Source organism: Natrix helvetica (genome assembly GCF_964273705.1).
Source record: "Natrix helvetica genome assembly, chromosome: 1".
NCBI lineage: Eukaryota > Metazoa > Chordata > Lepidosauria > Squamata > Natricidae > Natrix > Natrix helvetica.
In genome coordinates, this window is record NC_138548.1 from 21,876,666 (window position 1) to 21,890,450 (window position 13,785).

Sequence of the window (13,785 nt, forward strand, 5' to 3'; positions counted from 1 at the left end):
TTCCGCCCCAGGCACCTGATGGAACCGGATAGGTTCCAGACGGAGCTTGGGCCACCTCCTGTAGACCTGACCCGCCCCCGGATGGAGGACCTGGTAGCCGCATGGAATAGTGCGGCCGCCGGGGCCTTAGACCGGGTGGTGCCTTTGTGGCCTCTCCTGCGGCAACGAACCACCCTGGGCCCTTGGTTTACTGAGGAGCTAAGGGTGATGAAACGCCACAAGAGACGCCTAGAGAGCAGATGGAGATCCTCCCATTCCAAATTTGACAGAACACAGGTAAGAACCTATTTATGGACATACCTTGTGGCATTAAAAGTGGCCAAATGTCGACATTGTGCCGCTCTTATTGCGTCCGCAGATAACCGCCCTGCCGCCCTGTTTCGGGTGACCCGCTCCCTTCTGTCACAGAGGCTGCGGGAAGCCCCTTTACAGGGCAGGGCAGAGGAATTTGGGGAATATCTGCAGGATAAAATGGCTCAAATCCGGAGGGAATGGGTCCCCCTCAGTGGGCTAGGAGGGACGTCCAAGGCGAGTCTTGAGAGACCATTCTGGGAGGAGTTTGACTCTGTTGCCACCGATGATTTGGACAGGTTGCGTGGGCGACTACGAGCCACATGTTTATTGGACCTGTGTCCCTCCTGGCTTGTACTGGCATCCTGGGAGGTCACACAAGACTGGCTCTTGGGACTAGTGAACGCTTCACTGGGCGAGGGGTCCTTACCAGCCGCCTTGAAAGAGGCGGTTGTAAGACCCTTACTCAAGAAGCCTTCCCTGGACCCAACTGAGCTAGCTAATTATCGTCCCGTCTCCAACCTTCCCTTTTTAGCGAAGGTTGTAGAGAGTGTGGTGGCCCAACAGTTCCCATGTCACCTGGAGGAAAATGATTATCTAGACCCGCGCCAGTCCGGCTTCCGACCCGGGCACAGCACAGAGACGGCCTTGGTCGCGTTGGTAGATGATCTCTGGAGGGCCAGGGATAGGGGTTGTTCCTCTATCCTGGTCCTATTAGATCTCTCAGCGGCTTTTGATACCATCGACCATGGTATCCTATTGCACCGGCTGGAGGGGCTGGGGGTAAGGGGCACCGTTTTGCGGTGGTTCTGCTCCTACCTCTCCGACCAGACGCAATGTGTGTTGGCAGGGGAGCAGAGGTCGACCCTGAGGCCGCTCACTTGTGGGGTGCCACAGGGGTCGGTCCTCTCGCCTCTCCTGTTCAACACATATATGAAGCCGCTGGGTGAGATCATTCGTGGTTTTGGGGTGGGATATCATCTGTACGCTGACGATACGCAGTTGTACATCTCCACCCCGAACCACCCCAACAAGGCCGTCGAAATGATGTCCCGGTGCTTGGAAGCCGTACGGGTCTGGATGGGTGACAACATATTCAAGCTCAACCCCTCCAAGACGGAGTGGCTGTGGCTTCCGGCCCCACGGTTCAACCAGTGGATTCCATCGCTGGCCATTGGGGGCGAGCAACTGGCCCCCATGGAGCGGGCGCACAATTTGGGCGTCCTCCTGGATGCCCGGCTGTCTATGGATGACCATGTGGCAGCCGTGGCGAGGGGCGCGTTCCACAAGATTCGCCTGGTGCGCCAATTGCGCCCCCTATTGGACTGGGATGCCCTTCGCAGTCACTCATGCGCTGGTGACGTCCCGCCTGGACTACTGTAATGCTCTCTACAATGGGGCTTCCCTTGAGATGCACCCGAAGACTACAGCTGGTCCAGAATGCGGCCGCGCGGGTGATTATGGGGAGTACAAGATATTCCCATATAACACCTCTCCTGCGTGAGCTGCACTGGCTCCCTGTGGTCTATCGGGTGCGTTTCAAGGTGTTGATCACCATCTTCAAAGCGCTCCATGGCACAGGACCTAGTTACTTGCGGGATCGCATCCTGCCCCATACATCCCTACAACCAATCCGCTCTCACAGAGAGGGACTCCCTGGGTGCCGTCCATTGAGCAGTGCCAAACGGCGGCGCCCAGGAGCAGGGCCTTCTCTGTGATGGGCCCAGCCCTGTGGAATGACCTCCCCCCGGATATTAGGACCACTACCGACCTCCGCTCCTTCCGTGTAAAGCTCAAGACCCACCTATTCCAACTAGCCGTCCTGGCTCAACTATAGTTCTATCTCTAATCCTCCTGGCAATTTTAAACTTTAAATTTTAAATTGGGGTATTTTAATTTTTAACCTTATTATTATTGTATGTATTGTAACAATTGTTGTGGTGACTTTTATACCTCCTCCGTGTAATGTCTAATTGTGTAACATGTGATTTATTTATTGTACGCCGCCCCGAGTCCCTTCGTGGAGAGGGAGCGGCTAACAAGTCTAATAAATAATAATAATAATAATAATAATAATAATAATAATAATAATAATAATAATAATAATAATAATAATAATAATAATAATAATAATAATAGACGACTAACCTCTGGTCCCGTGACCGACCCAGCTTGGATCATGTATTCTGTATAGTCTTAACACTTTTTAAATTAATATTGTTCACATTGTTTCTTGGCTGCCCAAAGTTAAAGATGGGCAGCTTTATAATTTTCTAAAATAAAAAACAAATCTCTAGTAGTTCTTCTTTTATATATTCTATTTTTGGGCAAACATAGCAATAACCTTAAATTTGGAAGAAGATTATCTGGACCAATTTTAATCAGGCCATGATATGATAGTAAGGGTGCTTCAATAACTTTGATGGATGGCTTAAATGCAGCTATCTAGGTTAGTTTGAATTACTTGATACATTCTGATACGATTAATGTGTATTCTAAACTGGCAGGATTTGGCCATGGGGACATCTTTGTGTGGTTGTTGCAATTCAGCTGTGCTCAAAAAATTGTGCTGGGAAAGAGTTTGTGCTGCTACATTGTAGTATGCAATTTGCTGAGCAGATACTATGGTAAAAGAAGGAAAAGTATGCAAGCTTTTTTACCCCTGAAGGGATAAATCATTTGTGATAAATCAAATTTTAGTGGAATAATTCTATAGCAGTTAACCACCATTTTATGGTATGATGCAATGTGACATAAAGGCTAACCAGAGGTTTGAAGATGATGAGTTCATTTTACACCTTTGGGACATGATAAGCAAAGCACATCTTGGGATTGCCCATTAACTAAGAATTAAGAAATACGATCCTGCTCGTTCTCAAAATGAAAGCCAGAGGTGAGGCACAATGTGGTGGCATAAGCATTAACTGAAAGATAACACTGCATTCAGTCCTATGGTAAGTAGGATCTCTGCATCCTATTCGAAATCTGGTACATACATACAGGTCCCCCACCATTTCTGGGCATGCCCAAAATTCTAGGAAAATCTCTTGGATAGGAGCCATGCATTTAAAAAAGTTTTTATTGCAAAAAGTAAATCCCCTTTCCATTCCAAATTCTAATAAGGGATATAGAAAATACAATTAGGATCATTCCATTAATCAAACACCTCTGTGATGGCATCAGCCTACAAAATGGAAGTACAATTGTACTTAGAAGTATAAGAAACTGTCAGGTCAGGTCCATTCTTTCCAATACCAGTTTCTGAACATACTGTGGTATGATACTCCCACCCCATCCCCATGCTAGGCAAAATATCTCTATTTCTGCACCATATGCTCCACAAATTATATCAGTGCTCTTTAGGTGTAGTGAGGTGGCGAGGCAAAATCATTTCAGCAACCATCCACTGGTTTAGGTTTCCCAACCATGCAGCTGCCATCCAGGCGGAACAAAGCTGCCTTTTCGGGTCTGCTCTCAGAAAGTGGGAAGGATAGCGAGAAGTAGCAGCAAACTTGGGTTGAAATTCTCACACTACCTCCAATGTATGGCTTCATAACCCCAATCACTCTTGCACAATCCCACCTCTAAGCAAGAAGACACATTGGTAAAATCAGAATAAAAACACTTATGAGCTGGATTAGGTAGCTCAAACAGATTTACAGATACACACTAAATATATTTCATAAAACTTGCATATAAATAAGAAAAAAGCCCAATATTTGTTATTAAAAATAAAGCTGCCCTTTAAATTGTACAAAAACCAATTAAAAGTCTGGCGGGGAAAGTATCCTGCTTGGATGAGTTTCAGTAGCGAAAAATGTGTCAGGAGCATTTCCAAACACAAACTGCTAGACTGCCTCCAAAGAACATATAGAGCAAATTCTTCACTTCATGGGTGATTTCGAAGCCGAACCCTTCCCCAATCACTACGTGCCAGGAAGATCCAAATTTCTTGTCCATTGTCTCTTTGATCATCTTGGCAGCGCTCTGAAGGAGAAGTTTGAGATGGAAGGGAACAGAAACCAAAAGAAAAAAAAGTAACAAGTTACTGACATGGAATTTATTTTTTAATCTCACCAAAAAATTACCAGAACAAAAGGTGTGGACTGTTCCAGCAGGTAGCAACATATGGTCAATGTTGGGCTGCAAAGCTAAGCAGCCCATGGCCTGTTTAATAACTCCAGGAAGGACAGGCCTGTAATCTAGATGAAAAAGTTCCAAAAGCATTCCTGAAAAAGGTAATAGGAAGCCACATCTGTACTGTTGCCATGAAAACCACATGTCCATATTAAAAAAGGAACTAAATCTGACTTGATTTTTTTTTGGGGGGGGGGAGGAGGGGGAATACACAAAGGAATAGCCTGAGCTGTAGATAAACATGTTGACATCTTGATGTCACAAAACAGTTGATAGGAGTATATTAGCATGTAGGTAGTCCTTGACTTACAACCATTCATTCAAAGTTAAAATGGCACTGAAAAAATGCCAGAGTTTCACTATTGCAACGTCCCCATGGTCACATCATCAACATTCAAATGCTTGTTAATTGGCATGCATTTATGATAATTGCAGCATCCTGGTGTCGCGTGACCATCATTTCTTGACCTTCCCAGTCTGCTTCTGACAAGCCCATGGGGGAAGCTGGACCCACTTAAACGCATGATTCACTTAAGAACTGCAGTGATTGACTTAACAACTCTGGCAAAAAGATTAAAACAGAGGGCATGACTGATTTAATAACTGCCCTGCTTAGCAAGAGAAATTCTGGTTCCGTAAATTGGGGACTACCCGTACTTACTGCCAGAATACTTAACACAGTAACAAAAGGTTTTTGCCCTACTAGCTCTATCAGTTGAAATATTAGGAACATAAACTCCCACTTTCTTCCTGGCCTTGCTTAAATGACATCTCCTTGCACAAATGTCAGCAGGGGGAAAGCCTCACACGTCCTGCTTTGTCCTGATTACTGAAGAAGCTACCTTGGCTTCTCTCCTGCAACCATATGTGCTAATCCAGTGGCTGCAGGAGACAGTGTCATCTGAGTGACATAGGTAGGGAGCACAGTTTATCTATCTCTGAGGGAGATGGTCGGTTTAGAAAGAGGAAATATAAATAAATAAAATCTGAAGCGCTAGCATGTTGGAACACTATTTCCTGAATGCTTGAACGGAACTTAGCAGGCATTTTTCTGCCCTAAATAAGAACTGAACCCAATTCCTCCAACAGAAACAGCGACGTGAAAACTGAGGGGGCTAAATGCATGCGACACTGCCTACACTGAGCTACAAAAAAAATCACCACTGTTAACATATTATGCAATGCTAGCATAAAGGGATCATGTTGAGGGAAAATGCTCTATTACCATTTTGATATAGAAAGGGATTTAGCATCAAAAGCAGGGGTAAAGAGGGCATTCATACAAACTTATGATTGCTGCTTTTTAATATATACAAATGGCACCAGAGTCTATAAGAACATAGATTTATTGCTGCTTCTATTACCTTTCCTTTTAGGAAAAGGTGGTTAAAAATTAACTGAAGCATATCTAGTGTCTCACCAAATACAGACATTTTAGTGTCAGTACCTCATTGTTAGTGGCATATTTTTCACATGCAGTAACACATAATTCCATGGCCTCGACTCGCATTTCTTCCGGCATGTCTGAGTGCTGGAGAAAAATTACAAGCATAGAGGATCTTGGTCAGTATTAAGCCAGGATTGGTTATTGCATAACATTAAATCATAATCAGATGGTAAGACACAAAGAATGGAAAGATTCAAATCTCTTCCACTAAATTTGCCTTTATTCATTACAGACAATTAAGCACCAAGAATACAAGTCTACAGACTTTCTCTCCAGTAATACTTGTCTACGCAATGCACGCTAGTTTCAGATAAAATCCTTTCTCACACAAATGTCACACAAAGGCAGAAAGCTTCACATGTGCCACTTTAACATGGCTAATGAAGAAACTACCACACTTCTCTCCTGCAGCCATTTGTGGTAAACCAGTGCCTGCAAGAATCATTTTGTCTTCTTTAATGCAAACAGCCCATAGAGGGTTTCTAGTTACCAATATTGTCTTCTCTCTAATCAAACAAGTCAATTTAGCCATTTCAGCATATTGATCATGTTCACCAACCATTCCTCCATTGTAGTTACCACTAATTTTTTTTTCCATCTTTGTGCATACAAAAATCTTAAGCCTGATTTTTGATCTTACTTCAGGCCTTGGAATGAACCTCTTAGGCCAGCTTTAAAATGAGCCACGTTTCATAATTCAAACATGGAGGGGAGAATAGACTCTCCTTGATTAGAAAACTTTGCAAGCATTATGTAACACAAACAAAGAAATATTAGCTTGCTTGGGCCCATAGCAAAGATTTCTTCATCATAGATACACTATAAAAAAACATGGTTAGATATTGTACAAAACAGCCATGAAAGATGTTGATGCTTACTAAGCTATGAGGGACAGAAATGCACATTTTGATCAGGGGTGTTCTGTATACCTTGGGTAATAAGATTTTCGCAGATAAACTAATAATTCTTCAGTCACTATGGCAACTACCAGTACTTCTCTCCATCCTTCCTCTCACTCTTCTGTTTAGATTTTGTGGCAAATTTAAGATGTAAAAATGGCATTAAATTTCAGTATTTCTTGACTCAGGATATATCATCTTTCTTCACTTCCATTCTTACCCTAATTAGTGGGAAGCTGTGAAGTCTCTTATAATCTGCTTCTTCTTTTTTCCCCTCCCCAGTGTCTGCCATTGTTTGTCCACCGTGACTTCAAGTGAGGGCAGAATATCTTGAAAGGAACCAATCACGTGTAGGCTAGCAGTGTGAATTCAGGTCAGTTTTGGAAAAATACCTTATGCTATATAGAAAAATAAAGAAAAAAATATAGCATAATATTTGGAATATAATACAGTCAAATCCTTTTAAGGGAATAAAAATAAGCAGTTATTTTTATGACAATTACATTTGTCTATAGTTTTTTTTTCTTACTAATATTGTTAAAATAGGCAGGCTTCAAATAGTAACAATAATGAAAAACTTGAATTATGGTGACTGATGATCTCTGTTTATTTGACTAAATTATTGCCATTTGTTTAAATTCCATATTGGGAGTCAGAATTTCAGAAGTAGCAAGTCATATATAGGTTTTTTCCTCTTTCAGATAAGGAACTAGCTCTCTATTCCCCCCAGTGGAATTAACAGCTAATCACTTGGCCAATCTTGTGTAGTCACATATATTTTAAAGATTTAAAGTGTATTATAAGAAGAAGAAAATCTCTTACTGGAGAATTTATAAATCAGCTATCTTTAGAGTAAGAGACACTTGTCTAGAGGGGACATTAGTATATTTCAGGGTAAGCCGGTTTCAAATAATGAATTTCCAAATCACCAAGGCATTATTCTGTTGCTCCATAAAAATAATGGAAGATGTGGATAAGTAAAAATTAATCAACCTTCTGGGCACAATACTGGGTGATATTAGAAGGATGTCAATATGCTGCATTCCTTCTAAAAATATCACACAATATCATTCAGTATGCTGTTTGCAGGCAACATAGATACTCCGTATCCTTGGTATATGATACAGTTGAAACATTTCTGATCTTTCAATGCAAATTGTTAAGAAGCAAAGGGATAAGGAGTAAAATAAATCAAAATACAAAAATGTATACAGTAATTCTGCTTTCTTGGCAGACAAAATTTAAGAGACCTGAAAGACTGAAAGGAAGTACATCTTGCTATCCAAATGATGGAATCTTAGGCAAATAACATTCCATTATTAACAAAAAATATGCTAATGTTAAGATTGTTTTGTGTCTTACAGGAAAAGTGATTTTGGAGGTATTAGAGTCTTAGCTTGCTTATCTGTTACCCTTTTGGAGACATTTAAATAATGATTTTCTAAATATTGTAACTGTAAAACTATGCTGCCATGTCTTTGTATAAAAGATACTGTCTTGTATCATTGTATCATTTTTCTCTTGCTATGTTGGTTTTGAATTATTCTGTAAACCAACGATTTCAATAATCTTGAGGCATTAAAACTGCATTGCCTCCAAATAAATTATCCCACAGTGGTTCCACGGTAAAATTACTGAAACACAGTTTCACCAAATACCAATTATAGCAAAAACTATACTGTGTGTTAATAACTTCCAACCATTCCATTATTTTGAAACCCATAGCCAGAAGCTGGAGGTGTTGGCTCATCAGTGAATCTAGTTATAGTGCAAATACATCTCACAATAGTAACTTTTGATTTGACTATCACATGGAATCAGAATCAATTTCATGTCCTATTGAGGCACAATCAAAAGATCCATTTGGGTCACTTGATTTTGAATCCTTTTAATTTAGAATGACTTGTCAAATATTAAGAAAAAAAATAAGATTCTGTTGTCCCCTTCATTGCCAAGGAGAATAGTTCCTTATCCCTTATAGTTCTTTATTCCTTATAGTTCCTTATTCCTTATAGTTTTTTATCCCTTATAGTTCATCCCTTATAGTTCCTAATCCCTTATAGTTCCTTATTCCTTTTAGTTCCTACCCATAATCAAGTGAAGAAGCCTGCTATTTTATGCATTAAAAAGTACATTTCCAGGCCCAGAAAGCTTTCTATCTATGGAAGGGCTGGGCTCCAGCTACTCATTTCGTGGGGCAAACGCACACTCTGCACATGCTCAAAGGTTATCGCACCCTGCTTCCCCAGGCGATTCAAGGCCGGCGGGAGAGCCGACCCTCTCTATAATAGAGGGCCAGCCGGCTTCAGATCCAGCCCTAACCGAAGGCATGCCTGTATACCTTGAGTGAAAATCCGAATTTCCTCCCACGCACCTCCGAAAGGAGCGCCGAGGAAGAACCGCAGAGCCGGCTGGAACAATGATTCGGCTGCCTTCTTTTAGAGCCCAGGCGAGCCGCTTCATCTTCCCGAGCCCTGCTCAGGTGCTCGCCTCCGCCCGCGGGTCATACACGGGCTGGGATGTGGGACAGTCCCACTCAGCCGCTCCGGAGAAAGGAGTCCTCTAAGACCCGGCTAAAAGCAGCGGCGGGCGGCACTCTCGGGAGGACCAGACCCGCCGAAGGAAAGGCGTGGGGCCGGTGAACGCCGCCCGGTCCGAGGAGGAAGCGAGAAGCGGCTCCGTCCACGCCGGGAGCCCCAAAGGAGCCCTCGCCGGTACGTCTCACCTGCGTCACCTCGACCCCGAGCCCCCAAAAGCCAGCCTCCTCGCCGTTGTTAAGGAAAGAAACGTGCTTGTCTTAGCAACCGGCGCCGGAAGTCCCGCCTTCCAGTTTGCCATTGGGCAACGGTAAAAGGTGGAGGGCACGGATAGGGTGCGAGGATTGCCTATTATGCGGAGGGGGTCCTAAATCACTTCCACAATTTAGTTGGGACATGGAGTGATAGGTGTCCACAATCTGCCTGAGGAGATTAGTGGAATAAGTTTGAGAGGGAGAGAAATTTCTCTCCGTTTCTTAATTTTTCCTGTAGAAAACTTGAGGAGAGTTTTCGTGCGGAGATGCAATTACTGCATTACATAGATAGCACAATGAAGAGGGGGTATATGCTTTTGTACTCCGAAATGGAGTTCATTGAGTGCTCTCCTTAATCTAGACACAACCCAAACTACAGATTATTTTGTTCTACTTTATCCTTGGAATTAGAATTGGTATGGGGGGGGGGGAGAAATACCATCAGGGGAGTAATAGAAAGCTCGTTATCAATGTGGTCTGGATCTTTTAAAATGAAATAGATTGATTTAAATTGAAAAGGTCACTTTCAAGCAAAATAAAAGAAAATTAAAATTAAAAAGGAATAGGAATAATAATAATAATAATAATAATAATAATAATAATAATAATAATAATAATAATAATAATAATAATAATAATAATAATAATAATAATAATAATAATAATAATAATAATAATAATAATTTTATTTGATTAGCCGCAACCCTCTCCCGAAGGACTCGGGGTGGCGTACAATCAAAACAGTAAAATACAGATAAAGACAGACATACATACATAAAAAACAAAGACATATACACGTGCATAGAGGAGGTAGACTTATAAGTGAAAGACAATTAAAAAACACAATTTAAAATCCCATTAAATAAAATTACTGAATTAAAAAACCCATCAGGAGCGTTAAGAAGTTATGGTTGAGCCAGGCCAGCTATTTGGAATAGGTGGGTCTTGAACTTTACACGGAAGGAGCGGAGGTCAGTAGTGGTCCTAATATCCGGGGGGAGGTCATTCCACAGGGCTGGGCCCGCCACAGAGAAGGCTCTGTTCCTAGGCGCCGCCCCATGACACTGTCTGGTGGACGGCACCTGGAGAAGTCCCTCTCTGTGCGAGCGGATGGGTCGTAGGGATGTATGGGGCAGAATACGATCCCGTAAGTAACTAGGTCCTGAGCCATGGAGCGCTTTAAAGATCGTAATCAAGACCTTGAAACGCACCCGATAGACCACAGGAAGCCAGTGCAGCTCGCGCAGGAGAGGTGTCACATGGGAGTACTTAGTACTCCCCATAATCACCCGCGCGGCCGCATTCTGGACCAACTGCAGTCTCCGAGTGCATTTCAAGGGAAGCCCCATGTAGAGAGCGTTACAGTAGTCCAGGCGAGACGTCACCAGCGCATGGGTGACTGTGCGTAGGGCGTCCCGGTCCAATAGGGGGCTCAATTGGCGCACCAGGCGAACCTGGTGGAACGCCCCCCTGGCCACGGCTGTCACATGGTCATCCATGGACAGCCTGGCATCCAGGAGGACGCCCAAATTGCGCGCCCGCTCCACGGGGGCAAGTTGAATGCCCCCAATGGCCAGAGATGGAATTAACTGGTTGAACCGGGGGGCCGGAACCCACAGCCACTCCGTCTTGGAAGGGTTGAGCTTGAGTCGGTTGTCATCCATCCAGACCCGTACGGCTTCCACACACCGGGACATCACTTCGACAACCTCGTTGGGGTGGTTCGGGGTGGAAATGTACAGCTGAGTATCATCAGCGTACAGATGGTATCCCACCCCGAAACCACGGATGATCTCACCCAGCGGCTTCATGTATGTGTTGAACAGGAGTGGCGAGAGGACCGACCCCTGTGGTACCCCGCAAGTAAGGGGGCTTAGGGTCGACCTCTGCTCCCCTGCCAACACACGTTGCGTCCGGCCGGAGAGGTAGGAGCCGAACCACCGCAAGACGGTGCCCCAGACCCCCAACCCCTCCAGTCGGCGCAACAGGATACCATGGTCGATGGTATCAAAAGCCGCCGAGAGGTCTAATAGGACCAGGATAGAGGAACAACCCCTATCTCTGGCCCTCCAGAGATCATCTACCAACGCGACCAAGGCCGTCTCTGTGCTGTGCCCGGGGCGGAAGCCGGACTAGCGCGGGTCTAGATAATCATTCTCCTCCAGATGTCGTGGGAACTGAGAAGCCACCACACTCTCTACAACCTTCGCCAAAAAGGGAAGGTTGGAGACAGGACGATAATTGGCCAGCTCCGTAGGGTCCAGGGAAGGCTTCTTGAGCAAGGGTCTCAACACCGCCTCCTTCAAGGCGGCCGGAAGAGACCCCTCACCCAACGAAGCGTTCACTAGGCCCAGGAGCCAGTCGCGTGTAACCTCCCAGGATGCCAGTACAAGCCAGGAGGGACACGGGTCCAGTAAACATGTGGTAGGTCGCAGTCGTCCACGCAATCTGTCCAAATCCTCGATGACAACCAAGTCAAACTCCTCCCAAAAAGGTTTCTCAAGACTCGCCACTGGCGTCTCGACTGGGCCACTGAAGGGGACCCAATCCTTCCGGATTTGAGCGACTTTATCCTGCAGATATTTCCAAAATTCCTCTGCCCTACCCTGTAAAGGGGCCTCCCGCAGCCTCTGAAACAGAAGGGAGCGGGACACCTGAAACAGGGCGGCAGGGCGGTTCTCTGCGGATGCAATGAGAGCGGCACAATATTGGCGTTTGGCCGTTCTCAATGTCACTAGGTACGTCCTTAAATGGGCTCGTACCTGTGCTCGGTCAAATTCGGATCGGGAGGATCTCCAACGACTCTCTAGGCATCTCTTGCGGCGCTTCATCACCCTTAGCTCCTCGGTAAACCAAGGAGCCAGGGTGGATCGTTGCCGCCGGAGAGGCCGCAAAGGCGCCACCCGGTTCAAGGCCCCGGTAGTCGCATTATTCCACGCGGCCACCAGGTCCTCTACCCGAGGGCGGGTCAGGGCTGCAGGAGGTGGCCCAAGCTCCGTCTGGAACCTATCTGGTTCCATCAGGCGCCTGGGGCGGAACCATCTAGTGTTTTCCGGTTCCGCCTCCCCGCAGCGAGGGGTAGCACCAGGGAAGTCAAGTCGGAGGAGTGAGTGATCTGACCATGACAGAGGAGTGATGGTTAAATTCACTCCTCCCAGATCACTCAACCACTGGCCAGAGACAAAAACAAGGTCCAAGGTGTGACCTCCCTCGTGTGTCGGGCCCTGAATCATTTGAGTCAGGTCCATGGCTATCATGGAAGCCATGAACTCCCGAACCCCCTCTGATGCTTCTCCCACCGATGGCAGGTTAAAATCCCCCATCACTAGAAGTTTGGGGGTCTCAACTGCCACAGATGCGATCAGCTCGAGGAGCTCAGGCAGGGTCGCTGATGTATGGCGGGGAGCCAGGTATACTATCAGCAGGCCCAACTGCCTCCCAGGAAGAAGGGTTAATGTGTCCTGATCATATAAATGGAAAACGTAAACATACTGGCTTGCCATTCATAAGTTTCAGGAGAATGTGACCAAATACTCCTGCATATATTTTCTTTGCTTTTATATTGGTGTAAAAGTTCAAACAAAGGGGGAAAGGGGTTTTATTACGTAAGTAGAGAACAAGTTTTCGAATATTCTTGAAACAGCTTTTGACTAGCTATATGCAATGGTCTCCTGTGTAGATCAATGGAAGATTTTGAATAGTATAATATGCATGTTCTGTTGAATAGTCTCCCAAAACTTTTAATTTTGCACTTCTTGGACAATAACTGTTAACAATGATTTATACAAATCTTTGGAAAAATATATGAATTTTGAAAGCTGTGTAGGAAGTTATCACCCAGCCCTCTCCCACAAAAATGAAATAACCTAGGAAATATTGAAAAGGCAGAATATTACATTTCCCTGGATGTGAAAAGGAGTGAAACATGTTTTAAAGACAAAGTAACTCCCTGCAGCTTCATGCCTCCACCCCCTTTGTCAATGGGCCATTAAGATGCCCAAGCCAGTCCCTTTACATAATAGTTCTCCCCTTCAGCTCCAGGGTGATGGGATTAAGGCATGATTAGCCTTTACCCACTCACCACATGGCATCTGACAACTCAACCAAATCTGGATTCAAAACGCAGCCTAGAAAGTTGCCCCTGCATGGCCCCATGGGAGTCTGACAACCAATCAGAATACAAGCTCAAGATCAAAGGCCAGAGAGGGCATAAAACCAGG

General features: G+C 44.8%; 1 protein-coding gene and 1 long non-coding RNA gene across 5 annotated transcripts in view; one reads left to right on the forward strand and one right to left on the reverse strand.

The window, feature by feature from the left end:
- LOC309383025 overlaps positions 1–13,785 on the forward strand; it is a 904,876-nt gene that overhangs the window by 6,690 nt on the left and 884,401 nt on the right. The window lies entirely within an intron of this gene.
- On the reverse strand, positions 3,389–9,647 carry DNAL4 (dynein axonemal light chain 4). Of its 3 annotated transcripts, none has more exons than XM_081939905.1 (4): positions 9,500–9,647; positions 6,995–7,172; positions 5,876–5,959; positions 3,389–4,278 (listed from the first exon to the last, which is right to left on the reverse strand). In XM_081939905.1, the coding sequence occupies exons 2-4, from the start codon at positions 7,064–7,066 to the stop codon at positions 4,114–4,116; spliced, it is 321 nt and encodes a 106-aa protein (XP_081796031.1). In that variant the 5' UTR covers positions 7,067–7,172; positions 9,500–9,647; the 3' UTR covers positions 3,389–4,113. The 3 variants fall into 3 exon arrangements, with proteins under 3 accessions (XP_081796031.1, XP_081796032.1, XP_081796030.1); XM_081939906.1 differs by having other exon boundaries at positions 9,149–9,586; XM_081939904.1 differs by having other exon boundaries at positions 3,390–4,278; positions 9,116–9,585.

Excerpts from the sequence above, each read along its gene's own strand:
- DNAL4 (XM_081939905.1), bottom strand. The coding sequence starts at position 7,066 with ATGGCAGACACTGGGGAGGGGAAAAAAGAAGAAGCAGATTATAAGAGA. Across the intron at positions 5,960-6,994 it reads ACAGCTTCCCACTAATTAGG|CACTCAGACATGCCGGAAGA; the intron begins GTAAGAATGGAA and ends ATTTTTCTCCAG. Across the intron at positions 4,279-5,875 it reads AATATGCCACTAACAATGAG|AGCGCTGCCAAGATGATCAA; the intron begins GTACTGACACTA and ends CTTCTCCTTCAG.